The sequence below is a fragment of the Elephantulus edwardii genome, unplaced genomic scaffold (genome assembly GCF_000299155.1).
Source record: "Elephantulus edwardii isolate Elephantulus edwardi_28Jun2011 unplaced genomic scaffold, EleEdw1.0 scaffold00009, whole genome shotgun sequence".
Lineage (NCBI taxonomy): Eukaryota > Metazoa > Chordata > Mammalia > Macroscelidea > Macroscelididae > Elephantulus > Elephantulus edwardii.
Genome location: NW_006399759.1, coordinates 11,106,949 through 11,130,520, shown reverse-complemented (window position 1 = coordinate 11,130,520; position 23,572 = coordinate 11,106,949). Strand labels below are relative to the sequence as shown.

Genomic DNA, 23,572 nt, shown 5'->3' with positions numbered 1-23,572 from the left:
TCAGAGGTTGTAAATCACACAAGTGGATCTTTCTCATGTAGAGGAGCTGATGGATTCAAGCCATCTGCATCCGGGTTCACAGCACAATTCCTTCCACTAGTCCTCCAGAGCTCCCTATCTAACGATATAGACGTTGTACCTAGGCAAATAACAATATATTTTATGCCCTTTAGCTAACTCAACAAAAGTTTTATGAATAATCTTAAATATTGTAAAGTAGTAATAAACTGCTTTAAGCAATTATAAGGGATACAAATTTATCCAAACTTTAGCACATTGGCTGGAAAATCTATTTTCCATCTATAAACTGACTACTTGTAAACTAAATATAGCAAACATTCTATCTAAGAAACTATTCCAGAATTAGCTATTATCTCTTACCTGGTCGAAAAGAAGCCTAAGTTGCCTTTCAGATTCACCAACCCATTTGCTCAAACAGTCTGCTCCTTTTCGCATAAAGAAAGCCACCTTTTTGTCTCCTTGACTACATTCATTAGCTAACGCCCTGGCAACCAAGGTTTTACCTGTGCCAGGAGGACCATAAAACAAACAGCCTCTAGATAAGAAAAAAAAAAAATTTAAAAAACCCAGTAAATTAACGTCATCACTGCTACTGATATAATCAATATCAAAAATGTCCCTCTCTTAAATCTTATCATCATACAATTACTAGACATTGGTAACTTGTTTCCAATATGTTCACAAGTGTTTCATTTCACTAAATCCCCAAAGGACACTCTCAAATCAATTGGTTGGAAAGACATAGTTAAATCAAAGAGTAATTTAACAAAATGTACTAAAATTTTAAATCTGTTTTGCCTGTGGCCTAGAAATTTCTTATCTTAGAAAGCACCATACAGAAATACTCCAAAAATATTTATAAATATAAATTGAAAAGGGTGTTCAATAAGGCTATGGTTCAAATTATGGAAAAATGTAAAATCTCTAGGTAATATCTATAAAGATAGGATAGTGAATTAAATTTTGCTACAATTATAAAACAAATATCCAATGAATGAATGGAAATACAAAATCTCTGTAAATATCCATTAAAATTAATAAAATTAAAAAACAAATATCAAAACTTTATTGACAAAAGTAAAAGTATCTAAAACATACTGCAGAGGAAAAAAGTTACAGAAGAATATAGCTATAAAATCTCATTTACAGTACATGTTTTTATGTGTATAATAAAGACAAAAATAGTAATATACATAAATTTTTTAAAAGTGTAAGGAACAAAACTGCTTATCCCTAAAGAAAAAAGTACTTCGGTTAGGGTAAGAGAAAGCTACCATAATACACATTCTGCTTTAAGCTTTTCCAAGAGCATATTAACTTAATAGCTTTGAAAAAGGATAATGTTTTTAAATACTGAAGTTATGTGAAAAAAATAAGTTGTTACATTGATTTTTAAAGCTTAATATAAAATTAAATACCACTTTTACATTTCATTAATCAAACTGAAAAAGTTTTTTTTAGTATTAGCTTCCAAACTCTTAAAAGCATGTAAAATAAATTTGGATTAAGTTTCAACAAAAAAACCATTTAACAATTTCAACCTAAAGGTATGTATACATCTTTAGAACATACTGTCCACAATCCTTTAAAACAATTTGTTCATTTTCAGTAACTCACTTTCTGTTATAATCATTTATAAATTATTTGTTCATAAATTACTAAATTTATCCTTTTTCAAAAAATACCCCACTTCAGTGAAATTGTGCTTCCAAATCTAAGTAACAGAGAGCTTCAAAGTCAATACTATTCTAAAAATCCAAATTTGGGAAATTCCTTTGGCAATTAAGTTATACAGCCAAGGCATCAATAAGAAGTCATCTTGTACCAGATTCCTAAAGGTAATATATAACCTTCAAGAATACACTTAGGTCCACAGCCTCTAAGATATAAATAATACAATTTTATCCTATTTCTGACTATTTTAAGAAATCAAATAAACCTATGTCAAGTATTTATAATTATAAATATATATATTTAATAGAAATTTATAAATTTAAGATATTAAAAATAATATATACCTTCAATATTACTTACCTTGGAGGTTGGATTTTAAACTTTTCAAAAATTTCTGGATATAAAAGTGGAAATACAACCATTTCCTTCAGTGCATGAATATGATGGCTCAACCCACCTATGCTATCAAACCGTACCTTAGAAAGAAGGAAAAAGCTTAATGTAAAAATCTTTAAATGTTTTATACATATTTCAATTTGTAATGGGCTTTCTATTTAACAGGACCTTCTGAAATAATTACAAATAAGGGTAGAAAAATTAAGTCAGCATAAAATTTAATTTATCTTTTGGTTCAGGTACATGAAGCTACCATTCTTAAATAAATTTCTATGCAACCAGAGATATAGCCAATCTACAATGAAGATATAGATATTAATCTAGATGAAATTTTATATTATATTCATACTTTAATAGTTTAAATGCCATTCAAAATACCATGTATCTCACAAGTATTCTTAGCAAACACAGCAAAAGAGCAAAAATTGTTCTGTGAATGGAGAAAAAGGCAAAAGGTCTTAGCTACTTCTATATAAAGTTTCATTTTATCCCTTACAAAAAAAAAATCACCTACACAGTATATCATTTCTCCAGTCAGGGAAAAATTCAACTTCTGCTTTTGAATTATGGGCAACAATGAAAATAAGTTTCAGAAACAATGATCTAGCAGAACAAGATCATATTATTCTTTTTTTTAAATCTGTATAAACATGCTTAAAGGAAATCTTGCCAAACTATCAGTAGTGATTGCCTGAAAGTTGTATTAAAGAAGATTTATTTCTTTGACTCTTTATTCTGTTATAGTTGCTGAAAATGTTTTACAATCACCATATCTCACAGACAAAAGTTTTAGTAAATAGGTAAATAAAAACTAGTATCAAATAACATTTTAAGAGAATCTAAGTATTCTCATATATGTTGTTGTTGTTAAGTGCCATCCAGTCGTAGATGACTCATAGCGACCCTATGAACCAAAGGCTAGAGCACTGTTCATAGAGTTTCTAGAGGCAAGCCATTTTGTAAGTGGATGCCACTCCTGCTTCCAAGTTTCTTTTAATCAGGAAGCTCCAACAAACACTGTCCACCATGGGCAACCATTAGCATTTGGTAAATCCCTGTCTTGTATATAGTTATCAAATTCTAAAAAAATAACTTATTCTAGCTGGCAACCACATCTAAAGTTAACAAGATTCAATATATAGGCAAAGATTGTTGGACAAGGTTCCTATTAGACTTAAGACTCTATGTATGTTCAATATTCTGAAGCTTCCTTCTTGTTGAATACCATGGAGTCAGAACCGACCCATAGCTGACCCTCCAGTGGGTTTTCAGAGGCAGTTAATGGCACGAGAGGAGACTGCCCATGTTTCTCCCAGAGTTTTCTTAGCTATTACTAAAAGTAAGAAAACTATTTTTTTCCTCTATGATTTTAGATTAGAAATAGCAATGATTTCATTCTGACTATACATAAGAATAAAAAAGCCCTAGTCACAATAATTAAGTGCTTAGTTGCTAAGAAAAAGGTTGCCAATTTAAACCTATTATCAGCCATTCTACAGAAGGAAAATGTAACCATATGCTCTGTAAAGATTACAGTCTTAGAAACCCTGTGGAGCAGCTCTACTCTGTCTTACAGGGCTGCTACTATAGTCCAATATGAAACTTTCAAAAATTCACAAAAGGAAAAAGTAATGTTTAAAAAACAATTTTCAAAACTTACTGATTTATCAATGTTCATTGGATCAACATCAGCCAAACTTGTCCCCACTTTCACTCGCTCTCGGAGAATACCACTAGCTAAGTCTTCTGCTCTGAAGTTCATTGGCAAACATCTAAAATACATAAATATTCAAGTAAAAACAAAAAGTTTCCTATTTTTAGTGTTAAAGTAAGTGTGCTTTTATATTTTCATCTTTCTCCTTTTTCTCCTATCATTCTTCCAAGAATGGCATGAAAGGATATTCTATTTTTAATCTATTTCAAAAACTTTTCAACTAACTCAGTTAACCATAAGATAATTTATCTGCTTGCCTAAGAAGCCCAAACTAACCTAGAAAAACTTTTTAAAAAAAAAAAATTTATTTTTTATTATTTGTGTGTGTGTGTGTACTGTCAAATCGGATCTGACTAGTACAGGAGATTGTTCCTCCTTCTCCAGCAGAGCTTCTGGTGGATTTGAACTGTGTACCTCTGGGATTGCAGGACAGCTTCTTGCCACTAGGCCACCAGAGCTCACCTGGAAAAGCTTCTTAACACTGTTAATAGCTCATTTCATAGAACTATTAAAGCAAAAATTAATCTCTACATATACTAAAATATGCCCAATAAAACATAAATTTTACTAAATTATTTCCTCAGATATCACAAGTATATCTACCCATATCATAAAATTAAAGACATGTCTTTCCTTTTGTTCTTAAAAAAAAAAGTCTCCGATTATACATCAGAATACTTAAATTCTATTTTTCAGTAACTACTCTGGATTCTGAGGCTGTGTCTAACATACTTTGGATATGTTGTAAGGAGGGACCCATCCTTGGAGAGGGACATCATGCTTGGGAGGGTGGAGGGACAGCGCAGGAGGGGAAGGCCCTCCATGAGGTGGATTGATTCAGTGACTAGGATAATCGGGATGGGAGTGTCAGAGACAGTGCGATTGGCACAGGACAGAGTTTAGGGCTGTTGTTCATAGGGTCGCTATGAGTCGCATGCAACTCACCAGCACATAACAACAACAAACAACAACTCTGGTGGCCAGGTGCAGCTAAAGCAAAGGTGGTGCCCTTCTGGTGGTTCTAACCCACCAGCAGCTCCGCAGACTAAAGACGAGACGGATCCTCCTGTGGGATTCATGGCCTCGGAAAATTCGCTAGAGGATAGGCTGCGCTGATTCCGCCTCAATGGGAATGAGTTTGAGGAGTTTGGGAGTTTTTTAATCCTATACTATCATTTCGTTTTATTATACTCCAAAAGTGCATATACTTCTCTTAACCTTTTATAAATACCAAAAGACAATACAAATAGCCCTGTTTTTTGTGTTTTTTTTTTCAAATGCACTTTGTACAATGACTGGATGTTCAAACATTTTTGAGCTCTAATTTACTTTAAAACTGTCTTTCCACAGCTGAAATAAGAACATTTAGGATTAATTGGTTTTGAATTCATTTAAAATACAGACAAAAACTCTTCAGGTCTAAGGTGCCATCGAGTACTGAAAGCAATTTAGCCTTGTTAGGCATTAACAAAAATTTTTTAAAAAAATTTTTCCAAGAAAAATCCAGTGTCTCTTGACATAGTAAGTATCACATCTTACTCCAGTGCTATAATTATAAGCATCTAAAACTGGCATTACTAAATGAACTTGGATTGGGTAGAGAGCAGCAGACAAATGCTACAGAAATAAATGATTGACTTCTTCCCTGAGTATTCTTTCTTGAGCTTTCTGATTTGATTGAGCACTCAGAGAGTAGGCAATTCAGGGGAAAGGTCCAAAGTTCAGATCTTTACTAAAAGAAGTATTAAGCAGAAACCAAGTCAGTACATTATCCTGATCTAAAAACAAATGTATTCTGTCAGTATGGTAAGAATGTCATTTAAAAAAAAAAATAAGACATTTACTAACCTATTTCTTGCTCTTGCCATGCTCTTGGATTTCCTTCTTTCAAAGCGTTCTTCATCAGAAGAAGTTGTGTCACTACTATGAATGGCATGTTTTTTCCTCCTATTGGAATAAAGATTAAAATCCTTAACACCATTACAAAAACAAATGGCTTTTTAGAACACACAATAAGAAAAGAACAAATGTATGTAGGGAATCCAGGAAGGAATGAGAAGAGTGTTAATACACTGAAAGAATTGCAAATAATGTTAGTGGGGGGCGGAAAGTCTATAAATTGCTGAGCAGAACACTAATTTACCCTCAAAACTCATCCCAAATCACAATCTCTCTCTTTCACTCTCTCTCTGTGTCTTCTCAACCCCTCCTCATACATAGCATCCTATCATCTAATATTACTCAGTAAGGATACATTTACTCGTCCTTTCAGTCAGTATTTATGGAGTGCCTGTTGTGGGCCACACAATTTCACTGTGTTGTGGGTACAGCAGTGAAACAGATTAAAAAGATCCATTTGTTCATTTGTCATTAATATCTAATGAAGTAGTGAGGTGATACATTTCACAAGATGGGGGGAAAGAAAAGAAGCATGTAATTGTTTGGTGAAGCTTTAGGGAAAGGCAATTAAATAATAAATAGGGTTTCTATCTAATTTAAGGTGTACATCTGTCATGTTTGTTAAATAACTTTAGGGTCCAAAAACAAAGAAATTTTTTTTTGCTATTGCCTTTTACCCAGATAATCAGAAGAGTCCAGACTTAACAGCACCTAACAAATAACAACAATAAATTTCAAGGTGTGAGAACTTTGCCTATTATCTCTATTTTTCACTTTCATTTAAATTCTCTTTTTTGCTTCAATTCACCTATTTTTAATATTTTTTATTATTTGTCTTTATTATCTGCTGTGTCTAATTCACATTGGTGTTTTTTTCTATTTTGGTCTCTGCTTCTAAATTATATCTCCTTATTACTTAACTCTCCATTCTTGAGAGTTTATTCATGCATACATTATGTTCGTATTCACATCAGCACCTTTATCACACAATAATTATTTCTTAATAACCTCTGATGTCTCATTTGTCCACATAGTATGTTCAATAAAAAAAATGAATTCTTTACAATCTCTGGAATGGATTCTGATAAGTCAAGGTGTAAAAAGTAAGCCATAAAGCAAACTAAAATGCTGCATTAGAAAACATTAGGAGAACAAAAAAGACATCCTATCAAAAACAAACAAGCAAAAAATAAAAAAAAGACAACAAACCCAAATCAAAAAGTAAAATGGCAAGTATAAATTCAACTATATTAAAATAAATGTGAATGGAACTCTTTGGCAGCTGGAAGATCCGGAAGATTCTAGGCAGGTCATCTGATCTCATTTTTCTTATGCCTTTGATCCACTCACTCTGAAATCTCTACAAAATGGTTTGACTTACCCCCAAAAAAAATATTTTTTAATGTGAATGGATTAAGCAACTTTAATCAAAGGCAGAGACTGTCAGATTGTACTTTTTTAAAAATCCAATTATATCTCATCTCTACAAGTAACAATTCAAATTCAGAGACAGACTGAAAGTAAATGAAGGGAAAATATATAAACAGCAACCACAAGAAAAGAGACGTTTTGATGAGAAAGAAGTCCACATTTGTAGCTACCAAGTGAGAAGTGAGAGAGGTCAGGGGGCTCAAGCTTACATTGGCATCTTGAAGGGGAATTTGTAGCTTACAGGTGAGAAGTGAGGATGCTGTAGTGGTTAGGGTCTTGGGTAACCTTGGCAGTCTGGAAGACTATGCTCTGACCTAGGTTCTACTGGTTAGGGTCAGAGGAAGAAGTGCTGCAAGTGCAGCTGATACCGTAACAGAAATGCCAGAAAAGTGAAAAGTGGAATGTTATTTTTCTCCCCACTAAGATGGAATGAAAAAGGAGTACTTCATATGTTTCCTTACAGATAATAACTATTAAATAAGAAAGAAAGCTGTTACTATTCCCTCATTAGTACTACAGTTAACAGCAACACATATATCCTCATTAACATATTAAATATTTATAAAACTAATTTAATATAAAACATACTTCTACCCTCCTTTCAAAAACAAGAGAATCTACCTGATATGGCTCCTTCTTGCTGGAGATCGATGTATATCAAAAAGCGTGTTCTCCCTCTTTTTCTGATGAGCTGGTACTAAAACAAAAAGGAGAAAAAAAGAGGATAATGGAAATGAGCAATTAATGGTAAATTAACATATTAAAAGAGCAGAAGTTATTTTCATTATATTTTGGGAAAGAACCTAGAAGTGTTGTCCTATGCCTACAAATTTCAATGTTGTTGAGAAAGAGCACAATAAAAATAAAAGCTCTGTAATTAGTAGTACTATAAGTTGCAATTAAACATGATGTTAAGTAAGTTAAATAGATATTAAACCAATCTTTTAATAATGGCTTAATTAATGAATTCTCAGTTATGACATCAAACATATAACTCTTCTGATGACAGTACATTGATAGCAAAAATTTTGGAAAATTAGAGTTCATCCAAACAAAAAACTTCTACTTTTGAAAGACTGCTAGAATAGAAAGTTAAATCACAGACAAGGAGAAAATATCATCAAAGATGTACTATCATTCAATAAACCCATGAAAATATGTTTTGTGTCACTAGTCATTGTTGTTGTTGTTATGTGCCATCGAGTCGCTTGCGACTCATAGCGACCCTATGTACAACAGCCCTAAATTCTGCTCTGTCCTGTGCCAATCGCACCGTCTCAGATACACCCACCCCGATTATCCCAGTCACTGAATCAATCCACCTCATAGAGGGCGCTGTCCCTCCACCCTACCAAGCATGATGTCCCTCTCCAAGGACCGGTCGGTCCCTCCTTACAACATATCCAAAGTATGTTAGACAGAGCCTCAGAATCCTTGCCTCCAAAGAGCCTCCCGATTTGACCCTTTCCAGGATGAATAAAAATTTAAACTACAATAAATTCTACTGCCCAAAAAACACACAACCTTTGGGCTGAACCAAATTTACAGCAACTGAGTAAAACTGTACCATAAGGTTCCTTAGACTGTACGTCTTTATGAGAGCAGACTGCTCATCTTTCTTCAGCACAGCAGGGGATTCAAAGTACCATCTTTGGTTAGAAATATGAGAAAAACCTTAGAAAACTACCTATCTAATCATAAAATATTATTCCACTATTAAGTATTTAATCAAGAGAAACAAGAGCATATATCCACACAAAGATTTATAAATTCATGTTAATAACACCTTCAGTCTTAGTAGCTAAAAACTGGAATATTGTGTATATGCATAAATACATGAATGGATAAATTGTGATATGTTCATATTATGAATGAACTCCTACTCAGAAACAAAAAAGAATAAACTGTAAATTTATAAATTTAAGATTTATAAATAAATGTATATAATTCAAGGTCATTATTCTGCATTTTGATCTTCTTTCAGCTGAGTATGTGAAAATTATATGCAGAAAAAGATATAAGAAATCACGAATTTTCATTGTTTTAAGTTAAGCAAAATTAATTCTTTCAGAGCCACGGAGGAAAAACAAGCTACCCAGACACAAAAATTTACAAAGTTATTTAAAGATGCCTACCTATTGGAGGTGCCTGGTATCGATCCACTGTTTTTCTTTGTCTCAGATTATAGGGTCTATCATTTTCTTCTCCTTCTGCTTCTTCAACTTCTATATCTCCATCCTCCTCTTGAGATTCTAGTTTCACACACACACAAAAGAAAGGCATTGTTCTCATTCAAAAGTATTAATTCATTCTATAAATGAGTATTTACACAGTTTAATCATTTTTTCCACAAATTTTAAAATATCAGTATTTTACTGTAAAGCAGAGATCAAATAAACACAATCTAAATATATGTAAAAGAAAATGTCTTTCCTACCAATCATCAGTACATTTTTTAATAAAATAAGCAAGATGGTCACACTTGCTCTCTTGATGTATTCATTGTTGTTAGGCACTGTCGAGTGTGACTCATAGTGACCCTATGAACAAAAGATCTGAACCCTCTTCTATCCTGCATCATCCTTGTACTTTCTAATACTCAAAAGCCCACTGAAGCAGTCACCATGTCAGTCTACTTGGTTGAGGGTTTTCCTCTCCTTTGCCAACTCTCCATCCTTCCCAGCATCATGATCTTCTCCAAGGAATAGCTCTCCCTAGCAACATGCCCAAAGTATGTGAGGTGAAGTCTTTATTCTTGCCTCCAAGAGCTCACTGACTGCACCCTCTCCAAGACATACCTATTTCTCTTGATATATTTAGTACCTTTCAATTTCTTTGGTTATAAAAAAGCAAAAACAGAAGATGATAAATTTTTTTCTGTAGCAAACTTCACTCAATGCCCAATTAATCACTAAATATAATTACTAAACAAATATCAGTTGGTAGTTTAACACGTTGCCACAAATGACGACTTACATTGAAAAAACTGTGTTTCTAAGCATCGTGGTCAATTTAAAAGTGTACGGCAACATGTTAAAAAAGTATCAGCTTACTAAAGAATCACTGTTATAAAGAAAGTGCAATTTTTGGTGGTAGTTAAGATCTGTTAGATCCATTTACAAAAATTAAATATGGATTATAATTACTAAGTTAAAGTAGGAAAATGAATGCATGGATTGGGAGGGCACATAAAGCATACTTATGGGATACTGATAAATATTTATGATAATTTATTTTTAATTTATAAAACTATCATGATAATTTGAACTTACGCCTACTAAAATCAAGTAGCTTTGCTCTAAGTTTGATCTGAAATGTACTTACAGCTTAAAGTATTTTTATAAAAATTATAGGCATATAAAAAAATTACAGGCATACAGATGCTTCCTGTTGTGGTGGTGGTGGTGGTGGTGGTGGTGGTGGTAGTGGTGGTGGTGTACTATGAAGTAGGAACCAACCAATGGCTGATCCTCTGGGGGGGGGGGGGGTTTCCAAGGCAGTTAATCGCATGGGAGGTTACTGCCTATCCTTCTCCCAAGAAAAAGCTGGTAGAATAGAACCTCGTGCCTTCAGGATTGCTGCACAGCTTCTTAGCACTAGACTACCAGAGTTCCCTATATAGTTGCTTAATACTATATATTTTATTACTACCTTTTTAATCACAAAAAAATACTGACGTAATATAGTTACATCAAGGCACAGAAAAAATTGAGAACTGCAAATGATGCTGAGTAGAAAGTAAAAAATCAATAACAAAATACAAGCAAGGGATTGAATATTCTACTTAGGAAATCTGAAAGTTTAGTCCATCCAAGTTTCAAAAACACTAAAAATTTATTACAACATCTGAAAAATTTTTATCACTGTGTTATAGAGAAAAACCAGCAAATATGATATTTTTTTAATTCCAACTATAAATTATTGGCCCCAAAATAAGTTTCCCCAACTTTCAAAAGGGAGGTCTAGTGGCTTAGCAGTAAGGAGGAGCTACACTGCCAAACCAAAAGCACAGTGTTTGAATCTACCAGCTGCTCAGCGGGAGAAAGATGAGCAATCTCCTCTCATGTAATTTACAGCCTCTGAAAACCCACTGGAGGGTCAGCTATCAGTTGATTCTGACTCAATGATACATAACAACAACAAACTTTACTTTTTTACCATATTACTGCAAATGATGGCAAATGTGTTTGTAAGCACAGTCGTCAATTTAAAAAGTGTGCGGCAACGTGTTAAGGAAGCTTGCAGAACAGCCTACAATTTATCAGAAGAAATTCCATAAATGGAATATCTACTCTGGAACCTCTACAAAGGTGTTCAGTTAACAAAAAGGTAAAGCTCACATGACAAGGCTGTCTCATCTACACTGACATTCTCCAAAGGAAGCACTATAGATGTTTCAGCTATAATAACAATATTTGTTCAAATACCTTCATTAAAAATACTAATCCTTCAACACTTATTCTTCTCCATCCAAACTAAACAAATAGTGAGAAATAGTAAATTCCTGGTAAGATTGTGTGAACGTATCATGTATTTTGAACACTTTGTATTCATGACAAACATTAATGTCTATATAATTAAATCTTCTAGATGCACTGGTCATCTGTTTAGAATTCTCGGGGTCAATGTCTTTACCTAATGTTCCTAGTTATAGCTCAATTGTTACATACAACGACAATTAGAACACTTAAGTATTACAGACAATTAACCAAGTTTTTCAGCCATACTGTGGTGACTTGTGTGTTGAAATGACACTGGGAGCTGTGCCACAACTATGTCAAGAACCAGCAGAGTCACCTATGGTGAACAGATTTCAGCAGAGCTGACAGACTAAGGAACAGAACTGGCTATCCACTCCAGAAATAGTAGGCCCCTGAGAGCCTATGAATAGCAGCAGAACACTGTCAAAAACAATGCTGCAAGATGAGTCACTCAGGTTGGAAGATGCTCAAAACAAAACTGGAGAAGACCTGCCCCCTCAAAGTTAGTCTCAAAGGACATGGATAGAGTAAAAGTTTCACCCCCTTAAAGACTCTTCATTTGCTGGAATGCATGAACTATGAATCCAGGAATTTTGGAAGTTGTAAAAAATGAAAGGCAATCAAACAACCATATTCTCTACTGTACTGGGAGCTCTGGTGGCCTAGTGGTAAGGAACTGTGTTGTCAATACAAAGGAGGCATGTGGTTCAAATCTGCCAATTGCTCTACAGCAAAAAGATGAGCAATACACTCTGGTGCAATTTACTGCCTTTGAAAACCCATTGGAGGGTCAGCTATGAATCAATCCCTACTCGGTGGTATACAATTCAATATTTGTACCAGGATAACAAATTAAAAGAGAACTGTGTTGCATTCTTCATTAAAAAGAACATTTCAAGATCTAACCTGAAGTACAATGCTGTCAGTGATATTATCCATAAGAATACAAAGAAGATCTGCTAATATACTATTATTCAAATACAAGCAGTAAACCACTAAAGTCAAAGAATAAGATACTGAAGATATCTACAATCTGAAATTTATCAAGCATGCAATCAAAAACCACTAATACTACTTGGAGACTAGAATGCAAAGGTTGGAAACAAAGGACTGGTAGCTAGACAATGTGGCAGTGATGACAGAAATAATGTTAGTAATTGCAAGAAAGAATAATGTACAATCAATGATTCAGGAATTGTCAATACTTTTTTTAAAAAAGTGACTATGTATATATGGACTTAATGGACTACACAGGAATCAAATTGACTACATATGTGGAAAAGGTTAAAGTACAAGCTCAATACTGAAAATCTAAACAAGAAGAGATCATCAATTACTCATGTGCAAGTTCAAACTGAAGCTGAAAAAAATGAAAGCAAGTCCAGGAGAGCCAAAATAGGATAGTCTCTCATAAGTTTAAAAACAATTTCAAGAACAGACTTGAAGCACTAAACACTAATGGCCACTGACCAGAGGAATTCAGATATGGCATCATTAACATTATTCATGAAGAAAGCAAAAGAGAATTAAAAAAAAAAAATAGGAAAGAATGAAAAGACAGAAATGCCGTTGAGAACAGACTTTGAAAATTGTAGTTCAATATACAAAATCAAAACAAAGAGAAGGAATAACAAAGGAAGAGAACGGAACCAAAGATTTTAAAGAGAAGTTCAAGAAGACAAACCAAAAAAAAAAAAAAAAGAAGACAAACCAAAATATAACAAAATGCATAAAGACCTGGAGTTAGAAATCAAAAGGGATATATTTAGCATATCTCAAGCTAAAAGAACTGAAGGACATTATCAAGCCTCAAGATGCAATACTGAAAAATTCTACAGGCAATTTAGTGAATGATGCAGGAAGCAGAGAAGAAATACATTGAGCTGCTATAACAAAAAGAATTTGTCAGTGCTGAAGATTTCAAAATACGTATGTTCAAGAAACAATGGCAATAAAGGATGATCCCAAGCTACACTCAATGTACTGGGAAAATACAAGGCTTGTATAAGGCTCCAGGAGTTGAGGTGTTTCAGAAACCAGATTTAGCCCAGGATGTGTTCACTAGTCTATGCCAAGAAATTTAAAAGACAGTTATCTGGCAAACCAATTGAAAGAGATCTACATTTGTTTCCATTTTTAAAAAAGAAAAGATTGCCCAGAATGAGGAAATTATCAAACCATATCATTAATATCACATACAAATAAAATCTTAATGGAAGATTATCCAAAAGATAGTTGGAATACCACATAGAGCAATATCAGAAATTCAGGCTAGACTCAGAAAAGGTCATGGAACAAAGATTATCACTGTTGATGTCACATGGATGCTGGCTGAAAGCAGAGAAGACCAGAAAGATGTTTATTTGTATTTTGTTGACTTTGCAAAGGCATTTAACTGTGAGGATAAGAATAATAAATAATGGGAAACACTGAGAAGAACGAGAATCCCAGAACACTTAATTGTGCTCTTGTGAAGCCTCACAGAGCAGCTTCTGGAGCAGAACATGCAAATAAAGCATGGTTTAAAATGAGAGACATGTACAAGGTTCTATCTTTTTCCTTACCTATTCAATCAGTATCCTAAGTAAATAATCCAAAAATTTGGACTATATGAAGAAGAATGTGTTATTAGGATTAGAGAATGATTCATCAACAAGACTCATCTTCACCTCTCTGTATCTCCTTTCAAGGAGAGACATCCTTTGGGGATGTAACTTTCTAGTAAATCTATCTAGTAAATCTATTTTTACCTCAAAAACAAGACTCATCTTTTTGTATTATCCAGACACTAAAGCAATTAACCACTATAACCTCCAATAAAGATTATATCTCAACATCAAGAAAGCAAAAATCCTCTTAATTGGACCAGTAAGCAACATCATGGTAGATGGAAAAAATACTGAAGTTGTCAAAGATTTCATCTTACTTATATATCCATAATTACCAGTCATGATTAGAAATAATCAAAGAAGTCAAGAAATAATGGGAAGACGATCCTCAATAAGATAGACTGACACAAAAACTGTAACAATGGTCTTGAACATGTTAGAGATTGTGAGGAGGTACAGGATGGGGTAAAGGTTTCAATCCACTTTCACAGACCGGCTATGAACCATAGTCGATTCAATGACACTCAAAACCAGTTAAGAAAACACATTATATAACAGTACAGAATATACAACCTAGGGTCTTTTTCCTTCTTCTTTTTCATTTTATTGCTATTTGAGTGGAAATTTATAAAACAAATTGGTTTTCCTTACTGTATAATGTAGAGTTTGAAGCATTTTGTCTAACTAAAAATTCAGACTCTCTTCTCAACATAATTGTTTAGGATTATACACTAAAGACCTTAAAAGCTAAAATATCACTCATATATATATATACTTGTACATATTTTGTTCCCTTAACTTTGCATTACTTATTTCGCAAGGTGCTTTACAAACCTTCTTCTTCACCCTCAGTAGAGACTTCATGATGATTTTGTATCCCATAGCTATTTCTTCGCAGGGACTTTCTTCGTCTCTTCACTCTTGAATACATATCCATATTTTCCTTTTAAAGACAGATATCTGTCAAATATTTAACATGGTATTTATTCCCTGCTACAAATATACTTAATTCAATGGATTATATCTACTCTCAATAAAATTTCCTGATTCTTCACTTGCAAGGCAGAAATCCATGAAAATAGAGCTTCCTGAATTAATTTAAATGAAAAAAGATAAAAAAAATAATTCTTAAGACAGACTGAAAAATTTTAAATATACAATGCCATGTACATATTCTCTACCTCAAGCAAATTACAGCAAAGTAGGCAGCAATAAATCAAGTCACAAATAACTAACAAATAATAAGATATATTAAAAGACAAAAAGAAAGGCAAAACTTAGTCTAGAACTCAAAGAGATGGCATTCCTCTTGTCAAGGTAGGTATTTGAAACAAACCTTGAAGCAAAGGCAGAATTCTATTAGTCACTGACAAAAAGTATTAATAGCAGTAAAAGGCATAGGGTAAAAAAGATTTGCTTCATTTGGGATTAGGCAATGGTATAAGACAAGATAAACCTGAAACTAGATTATGAAGATTAAGGTATATTTAAGTAACTGGTACACAATAAAAAATTATTAAAAGTGCAGATCAGATGACTGAAAGAATCAGAGCTGGACTTTCAAGATCATTCATCTCATAAAAGCAGGTTGTGGCAGGTGATGTACGGATAAAAGACAAAAGCAAGTAATGAATAAACTGAAGTGGAAACAACGAGAAAGAAACAAATGTATTACTTCTATAAAATCTAACTGCTATTAAGTCTCCCTTTAAATTTCTCAATCAAAAAACACACACTAAAAAAACTATAAAAGATGTGACAATTAATACACTCACAAATTCTGTATCTGTCCACATTCGAAGTCGTTCTACTTCTCCTGATCGACGATTCCGTCTAATGTTAATGTTGTCCATTTCCTGAAGTACAGCTTCAGCAGTACTACAATCATGTAAGAAAAGTAAGAGTTTAGGCAATGATGAGACCATACATATAACAACTACGAGATATCATCTCACCCCAGTAAGAATAGCAAATTTAACAGAACAGCAAACAACAAATGCTGGCGAGGCTGTGGAGAAAATAGAACCCTTATTCACTGTTGGTGGAAGTGTAAAATGGTGCTAACACTATGGTAGGCAGTATGGCACTTCCTCAAAAAGTTGGAAATTAGAAATACCATTTGATCCAGCAATTCCACTGCTGGGAATATACCCTAAAGAAACCATAACTGCCACCCAAGCAGAGATAAATGCACACCCAAGTTTATTGCAGCTTTGTTCACAATAGCAAAGGGGTGAAAATAACCCAAGTGCCCATCAACAAACGAATGGACAGAGAAGCTGTGGTATTTTCACACAATGGAGTATTATGTTGCATTGAAAAACAAGGAACTCATGAAATATTATACAATATCGGTGACTCTGGAGGGCATTTTGCTGAATGAAATATCTCAGTCACAAAAGGAAAATACTGCATACTGCCACTATTATAAAACAGGACTGATATCAGGGTTAGGGGGAGCCTAGGAAAAGAGGAGAGAAATAATGTATACTGCATTGAAACACATGAGGGAGAGAACTGTTTAAAAGGAATATATGATTAGCTATTATTTTCATGACAAGATTCCAGAAAAAGAAATGCATAGTAAAGTGGACTGTGGACCGGAGAGGGGGGAGTGTGTGTGGTGTATTGTATCAAAGAGAAAAGTGAACTGGGGTGGGGAGGGATGGACAGGGAGGAAAACGTACAACAATGAATGAATGGGGGAGAAATTATATGGGAAGAATATGCTGTAAAAATAAAACCAAAAACAAGAAAATGACAATCAGTTTAAAAAAAAAAAAAAAGGAATATATGATTTAGGTACTACTAGCACGACAAGAGTCCAGAATGAAAGCTGCAGAGTGGAGTGGACTTGGGGGGAGGGACTGTGTAACAATGAAAGAATTTTTTTTTTACTTTTCAAAGAGAAAAATAAAATAGGGGGTAAGAGTGGGCAGGGAGGAAAGTGTTCAACTATGAATGAATGCAAATCCAAAGTCTCTGTAAACTTTCATTAAAATTCATTCTAAAAATTATACATATAAAACAGGTCTTCATCACAGCATAATAATTCATCTGATGCCTAACTGTATTTAACATCCCAATTAAATTACTCTTTTTATAAACAGTCAGAAGACAATGGTCAATTACAAACACAGAACCAAATAGGTAGGGGGGGAAATTTTACAAACAGACTGAACACTTAAAATGTAAAAAACAAAAATTGAAACATTTACTTAACAGTAACTGTCTTAATTTAAATAATTAAAATAAAGTCTATGAAAGATAAGAAATTTCTCTTTATGGCTCCATCAATAACTGACTATTAGATCCACTATACTAGGACAGATAAATACTTTTTTAAGGATAATGTTAAGAATTATACAGAATAAAAGGATTTGTAAAACATTTAAAGACAATAAAAGATTAACTGAACAGGTATCTTCAGAAACTAGAGTAGAATACTCACATGTTAATAGCCCAGTAAATTTTAGTTATCTGTTTTTTCAAACATTTATATAAAAATAGTCTGTGCCTAGAGGGCTCTGGTGGCATAGACGGCAGAGGGTTATGCTGTTAACCCAAAGGTTGCACCACTCTGGTAGTTCAAATCCACCAGCAAGTCCAAAGGAAAAGATGGGGAATTGCATCCTTTGTGATTTACAGCCTCAGAAACCCGCTGGAGGGTAAGTTATAAGTGGGTTCCAACTTGGTAACAGTGAGTTTTGAATTCTGTGCCTAGATACTAATATAAACACTTAATAAACAGTAACTAATCCCCAAAGTTGGCATGGTCAATACAGTGTTATCATTTTCTCTTCTGTCAAATAATAAAGATCACACTGATATATGTCTATCTAGAGTGTTATAAAGATTAAGTAGGATTATGGAGTATCTAAGAAAAAAATAAGTTTCTATGAACATAGATATTGATCAATCTATTAGACTCACTCATGAAACTAAATGACTCAATCCCATATACATAGCCTCAGAATATTTTCAGTTGAAAATCTTGGCCAAACTATTATTACTTATTACATATTAATACTAGAACTTTATGCTGTTTAAAAAGTTGTCAAAATCACAAATGTTTAATGAGTAAACTTTAAAACAGCTGCAAGGAGAGAGAAAAATTTATTTTTATATAATAGACTTACACAAAAGAGCTTAAAAAAAATTAGCTAAACAAGCTATATCTAAATCAAGTAAACTGACAAGTATTCCCAAAACTAATGTTAACTCAAACTAAGCTTTTAAAAGAATTGTATTAATTGCTGGGAAAACACTTAAATTACTTTTTAAAAATGTCCTGAACAGGTAAGTGAGCAGTGGGAAAAGACAATGATTCTGTTAAGGATGAAGGTATAATTTGGGACTAGATAAAGGTGATGGCTGGATAACATGATAAACATAATTAATATCATTAAAACTATACATGTGAAATTATTGTAATAGCAAGTATTTTGCTACATAATATTTATCACAATTTTTTTAGAAATAGGTAAGCATATACATCCCTGGTTTCACAGCAGGTAAGCATTTGGCTGCTTTTCTAAAAGGTGAGTAGTTCTGATCCCACTAGCTATTCTACAGGAGAAAAATGTGGCATACTGTCTGTTTTCAGAAGTCCTGGAAACCCTATGAGGTCATTTTATTCTGTTCTATAGGGTTTCTATGAGATGGGGTCAACTTGATAGCAAAAAACTGTATGTATGAGTTGTGCGGAGGTTGTGTGTGCATGCGTGTGTATATGTGTAAATTTTAAAAAAAAATAACTGAGATTGTTCACTGTATAAATAGTCATACCTATTTACAAGTTGATCAAATAATAAACTCTGGTTCACGCTTTCAAATCTGTTTTTTCTGGAACGACAACTTTTTCTGACTTCCATGTCACCATTTATACAAGAAAGGTCTCCATCTCCCTTCTTTTCCCCACGAAGGGGGTGGCTTCGAAGGGCTAGAAAAGGAGAGAGATTTTCATTCACAAAGTACAGCATACACAACAACCCACCCCAAAGAAGAAAGGAAAAAAGCAAAAACCAATATATTACTTTTAAAAGATTACCAAAAATGTAATACAAATATTCAATGACCTAAAGTTTCTGTTTTGTAATGTTATTATTATTTTAAATTATTTAAACTATTACTGATATCTTGACATTTAAAAATTATGCGAGTTTTTATTACAACTGAAATCCAATCATCTCCAACCATATAAAAAGTATACTATCAAATTAGTATATTTTGCACCACCTTAATGCTTACTCTAATACCATTATAATAATTTCAATACTAAGGAATTCATACAATATACTCACATAAACTACTATGTCCGTTTGGTAATGTAGCACCAGGCTGCGAAGTTAACCTAGAAAACAATCATAAGGCAAACAAATTAACATTAATTCTTTTAGAAAGCAAGAAATGCAACACTGCTGGAATTATTTGAACCCTAAAAATGTTACTAATATCACCTTTCAAGAGTAAAGATAATTAACATTCTTTGACTTTAAAAATTTCAGTGAAAGAATTGGACCGGACCACGGTTCTCTTTTGTTGGTTTTCGGAACTAAGGCCATGATTAAGAGGGATGGCCAGGGGCATTCATATTGTGTTGCTATAGGTGAAATTCTTGGACCAGCACAAGACCAACCAGAGCGAAAGCATTTGCCAAGAAAGTTTTCATTAATCAAGAATGAAACAGATACTGTCGTAGTTCTGACCATAAACGATGCAAACAGGTGATACAGTGGCGTTATTCCCATTAAAGATGAGAACACAGCTGCTTTCGTTAACTATCTCACCGAAGCCCTGACTCAGTATACCTACTTAGAACCTACCTCCCCAGCAGAGGCCACCATCCTAGCTACTCATCTTATCAATCAGCCCCTAATATCAAAAAAGAAACTCATAAAGGCTGAGGACAGCCCCTAAACACCCATTTGAGACCTGATAACATAGCATTTAAAGTTATAATACTTGAGAAGAATAGGCAGAGGCTGATAAGGAGACTCATGCCCTCCAGAAAGGGAATCTGCAGACTCAAGCCCTGGTAATGGCAGATAGTGGTGAGTGGTCAGAAAACACCTCCTCGTGTTATCTCCTGGTGAATACTTCAAGTGTGGTGAAGGTCATTGGGCTAACTGCTGCCCTGACCCTCGTCCTTCGGCACCTATTGGCGGTCCCCATCCCAGCCAACATCAGAGGCCTGGCTGCTGAAGATTAAAGATGCCCAGGTTGGACAACCCCCTTCACCACTGCAAATGCCAGGGTAACTCTTCCAGTAGCAGGATAAAAGAATTAACCAACTTGAACCAGCTGTTGTGACATCCATATGATCCCCTGGCTACTGGTCCTGGGCCATCCCTATCCAGCCTCTGAGCTCCAGATCTTCTACACTATTCAGAAGGAAGTAGCATCACTAAAGGGGCTGGGCTGGGATGTCAGGCCCGGGATCAAGGTCAAAGGGAGAACAAAGGTTTCAAGGAATGTCAGCCTCAACTATCATGGAGTGCTCCTCCCTTCCCTCCTTAGAAGACCTGGCTAAACCACAATAGAATGTCACCCCCTTCCCTCCCTAAAGACCCTTACTATAAAACCTGCCCCAGTCCTCTTTAGTGTGTGGTATTTCCCTGGTCTGTCCCTCTGCCTGTTTTTCTCTCAGTAGACTAAGCAATCCCACCCAGAAGACCCCTTAATAAAGCTTCTTTAGCTTCCTTTCTTTCTCTGGTCCCTTCCTGAGTCCTTGGCCTTACATCCAGTGCAAAGACCTAACAGAGAGGCCAGTCCTCAGAGAAAGAAAACATGCTTGGAAAAGTAGAGGGTCAGTGAAACAGAGTAGGAGTGTGGATGAGATGGACTGACACAGTGACTGTGGCAATGGGGTCAGATGTGTCAGAGATAATGAAGTTGGCTCATTGGTCATGGGATCAGAGTCGTGAGTCATAGTAAACTCGATGGTACAACAAAGGTATTATGAGAATGATTGTATGAAACACAATGTGAATGAAGAATAGGGTGAATCACAATGTATATAAACTTTGTAAGCAAACCCATTTAAAAAATGTAAAATAGAATGTATGATTGTATGAAACAATGTAAATGAAAGAGTGTATAAAACACAATGTGTATGAATGAAACATAATGTAAAGGAATTAAATGAAAACCAATAAATAATATTTTAATTAAAAAATCCAATGAAAAGACTAGACTTTAGCATGTACCATAAATAAAATTAACTAACTGGGAGCCGAGGACCATGGACGTGCAGATCGCTCCTCTCCGCAGCTGGGACGAGTTCTTCCCCGGCTCTGACCGCTTCGCTCGCCCTGATTTCAAAGACATTTCCAAATGGAACAACTTGCTTTATTACCAGACCAACTACCTGGTGGTGGCTGCCATGTTGATTTCTGTCGTGGGGTTCCTGAGTCCTTCCAACATGATCCTTGGAGGAATCATGGTGGTGTTGGTATTCACAGGTTTTGTGTGGGCAGCCCACAATAAAGACATCCTCCGGCGCTTGAAGAAGGAGTACCCCCCCACCTTCATGCTGATCGTCATGGTGTCTAGCTACTTCCTCATATCCATGTTTGGGGGAGTCATGGTCTTTGTGTTTGGCATCACCTTCCCTTTGCTGTTGATGTTCATCCACGCATCTCTGAGGCTTCGGAACCTCAAGAACAAGCTTGAGAATAAAATGGAGGGGATAGGGCTGAAGAAGACGCCGATGGGCATTGTCCTGGATGCACTGGAGCAGCAGGAAGAGAATGTGAGCAGATTCACTGACTTTATCAGCAAAGTGAAGGAGTAAACATCACTGGTCTGCTGCTAGGGTCCCAGCAGAAATTCAGTTGCAGTTTGCCCTTGCCCAGACCCACTTTCTGTTTGTGTATCTGAAATAGGGGGTGCACGTCCCATGGAGCTACTCTGGCAGCATGCATGTATAAGCCAAGCTATTACTGTCTCTGATGTTTCAGAGAGAAGACTGCAGAAATGACAGGAAACACCCTCCCCCACAACTGTGTCTGAAGTTTCAAGTGTGTGAATGAAAACCGATATGAAATAGAGATTACACTTATTTCTTTAAAGGAATAAAATAATTATGACTAGTATAGCAAAAATGGTGTTCTAGGGAAAAGTAGTTGTTAAGTGTTGGTAATACGAACACTTGGAAGACTCACAAAGTAGATGACAGGCCGTTTCTTGTCCCTCCCGCATCCTTCTCCCAAAACTATTACCTAGGTTTGCAGTGTGTGGAGTATAAATTAGTTTTTATGGATAATCTTAAAATTAAAGATGATCTCTGTCACGTTGGTGGCCGACTGACAAGCTGCGGAAACTGGATAAGCCAGTTTATACTTTGTTTACAGACATAAAGATTGCTGTTTAGGAGACTATTCTGTCAAATTTTTATAAAGTTTTAAAATACCAGTTATGTGTTTTCACAAACAAGTATCTGTTTCAAACTTAGTGTTCTAGAAGGCCATTATAGCTTTGTACCTTCCAATATTAAAAAAGAAAGCAAAACAAACAAGCTAAACTTGAGTTTTGTTGATATTGCACATTTTCATTGTTACGATGGAAAAGAAAAAGATGTGCAAGATAATATTTCCTGGGTTTTTTTCCTCCTTTGATTAGAATGTAACTGGAATATTTAAAAAAAGGAATGTGTATTTTATTAACTTCTTGAGGCACAATGATGACAGTAATCACTGATATTTGAAATCTGAAAAGCATCTTGACATGACTGAGCAAAAAAGACGCGAATTAAAGTGCGAAGGACTGCCAGTTTGCATGGTTCATACAAGTTTTATGCGATAGTTATTCTGTGTACTTTCATACAGACATTAGAACTAAGCAGCATGAGTGTATATGTCCCGTTAGTTTCTTTTACTTCTCATGTGTTAGAACTAAGTCATAGGAAATGCTTTGCTTGAACAACTTAATAGAAAAAATAGAAAACATTTCAGTTTCTATAACATTGGTATATGTAGACAACTGGAGCAGGACTGGCTGGAGAAACTCTCTGAATGTTCTAGAAAAAGCAGCAGCCGCACATGGTGCTCCTAATTTTTCTCACATTTTTTATTTCTCTCAGCCAACTTGCAACCTTTAGCTCACTGGTATCACGATTTCTCAGATGTGATCTAGAATCTGTACCCTTCCCCAAATATGAAGAATAAAATTTATCAAAGGGTTTTATTTTCATGAGACTTTTTATTTAATAAACACCTGTGTTAAATATGAAAAAAAAATAAAATTAACTGAAGAACGAAATCAAACCTAGAGTTGCTATAATCAAGGATGCTTTGGGCAGAATATTAAATGATCCAGGAAGTATTAAAAGAAGATGGAAGGAATAT

General features: G+C 34.7%; 2 protein-coding genes across 3 annotated transcripts in view; one reads left to right on the top strand and one right to left on the bottom strand.

The window, feature by feature from the left end:
- ATAD2B (ATPase family, AAA domain containing 2B) overlaps positions 1–23,572 on the bottom strand; it is a 194,860-nt gene that overhangs the window by 131,016 nt on the left and 40,272 nt on the right. For both annotated transcript variants that reach the window (XM_006880636.1, XM_006880637.1), the window contains exons 3-12: positions 19,529–19,578; positions 19,014–19,167; positions 16,001–16,103; positions 15,060–15,168; positions 9,271–9,387; positions 7,757–7,832; positions 5,654–5,752; positions 3,752–3,863; positions 2,056–2,171; positions 382–556 (exon numbers count right to left, since the gene is read on the bottom strand). In XM_006880636.1, coding sequence (XP_006880698.1) covers positions 382–556; positions 2,056–2,171; positions 3,752–3,863; positions 5,654–5,752; positions 7,757–7,832; positions 9,271–9,387; positions 15,060–15,168; positions 16,001–16,103; positions 19,014–19,167; positions 19,529–19,578 — 1,111 coding nt within the window. The remainder of the gene's footprint in view (positions 1–381; positions 557–2,055; positions 2,172–3,751; positions 3,864–5,653; positions 5,753–7,756; positions 7,833–9,270; positions 9,388–15,059; positions 15,169–16,000; positions 16,104–19,013; positions 19,168–19,528; positions 19,579–23,572) is intronic.
- On the top strand, positions 21,469–22,020 carry LOC102850073 (PRA1 family protein 3-like). The gene has a single exon (XM_006880635.1). It carries the CDS (start codon positions 21,469–21,471, stop codon positions 22,018–22,020), a length of 552 nt encoding a protein of 183 aa, XP_006880697.1.

Coding starts and splice junctions, on each gene's coding strand:
- LOC102850073 (XM_006880635.1), top strand. CDS start 21,469: ATGGACGTGCAGATCGCTCCTCTCCGCAGCTGGGACGAGTTCTTCCCC.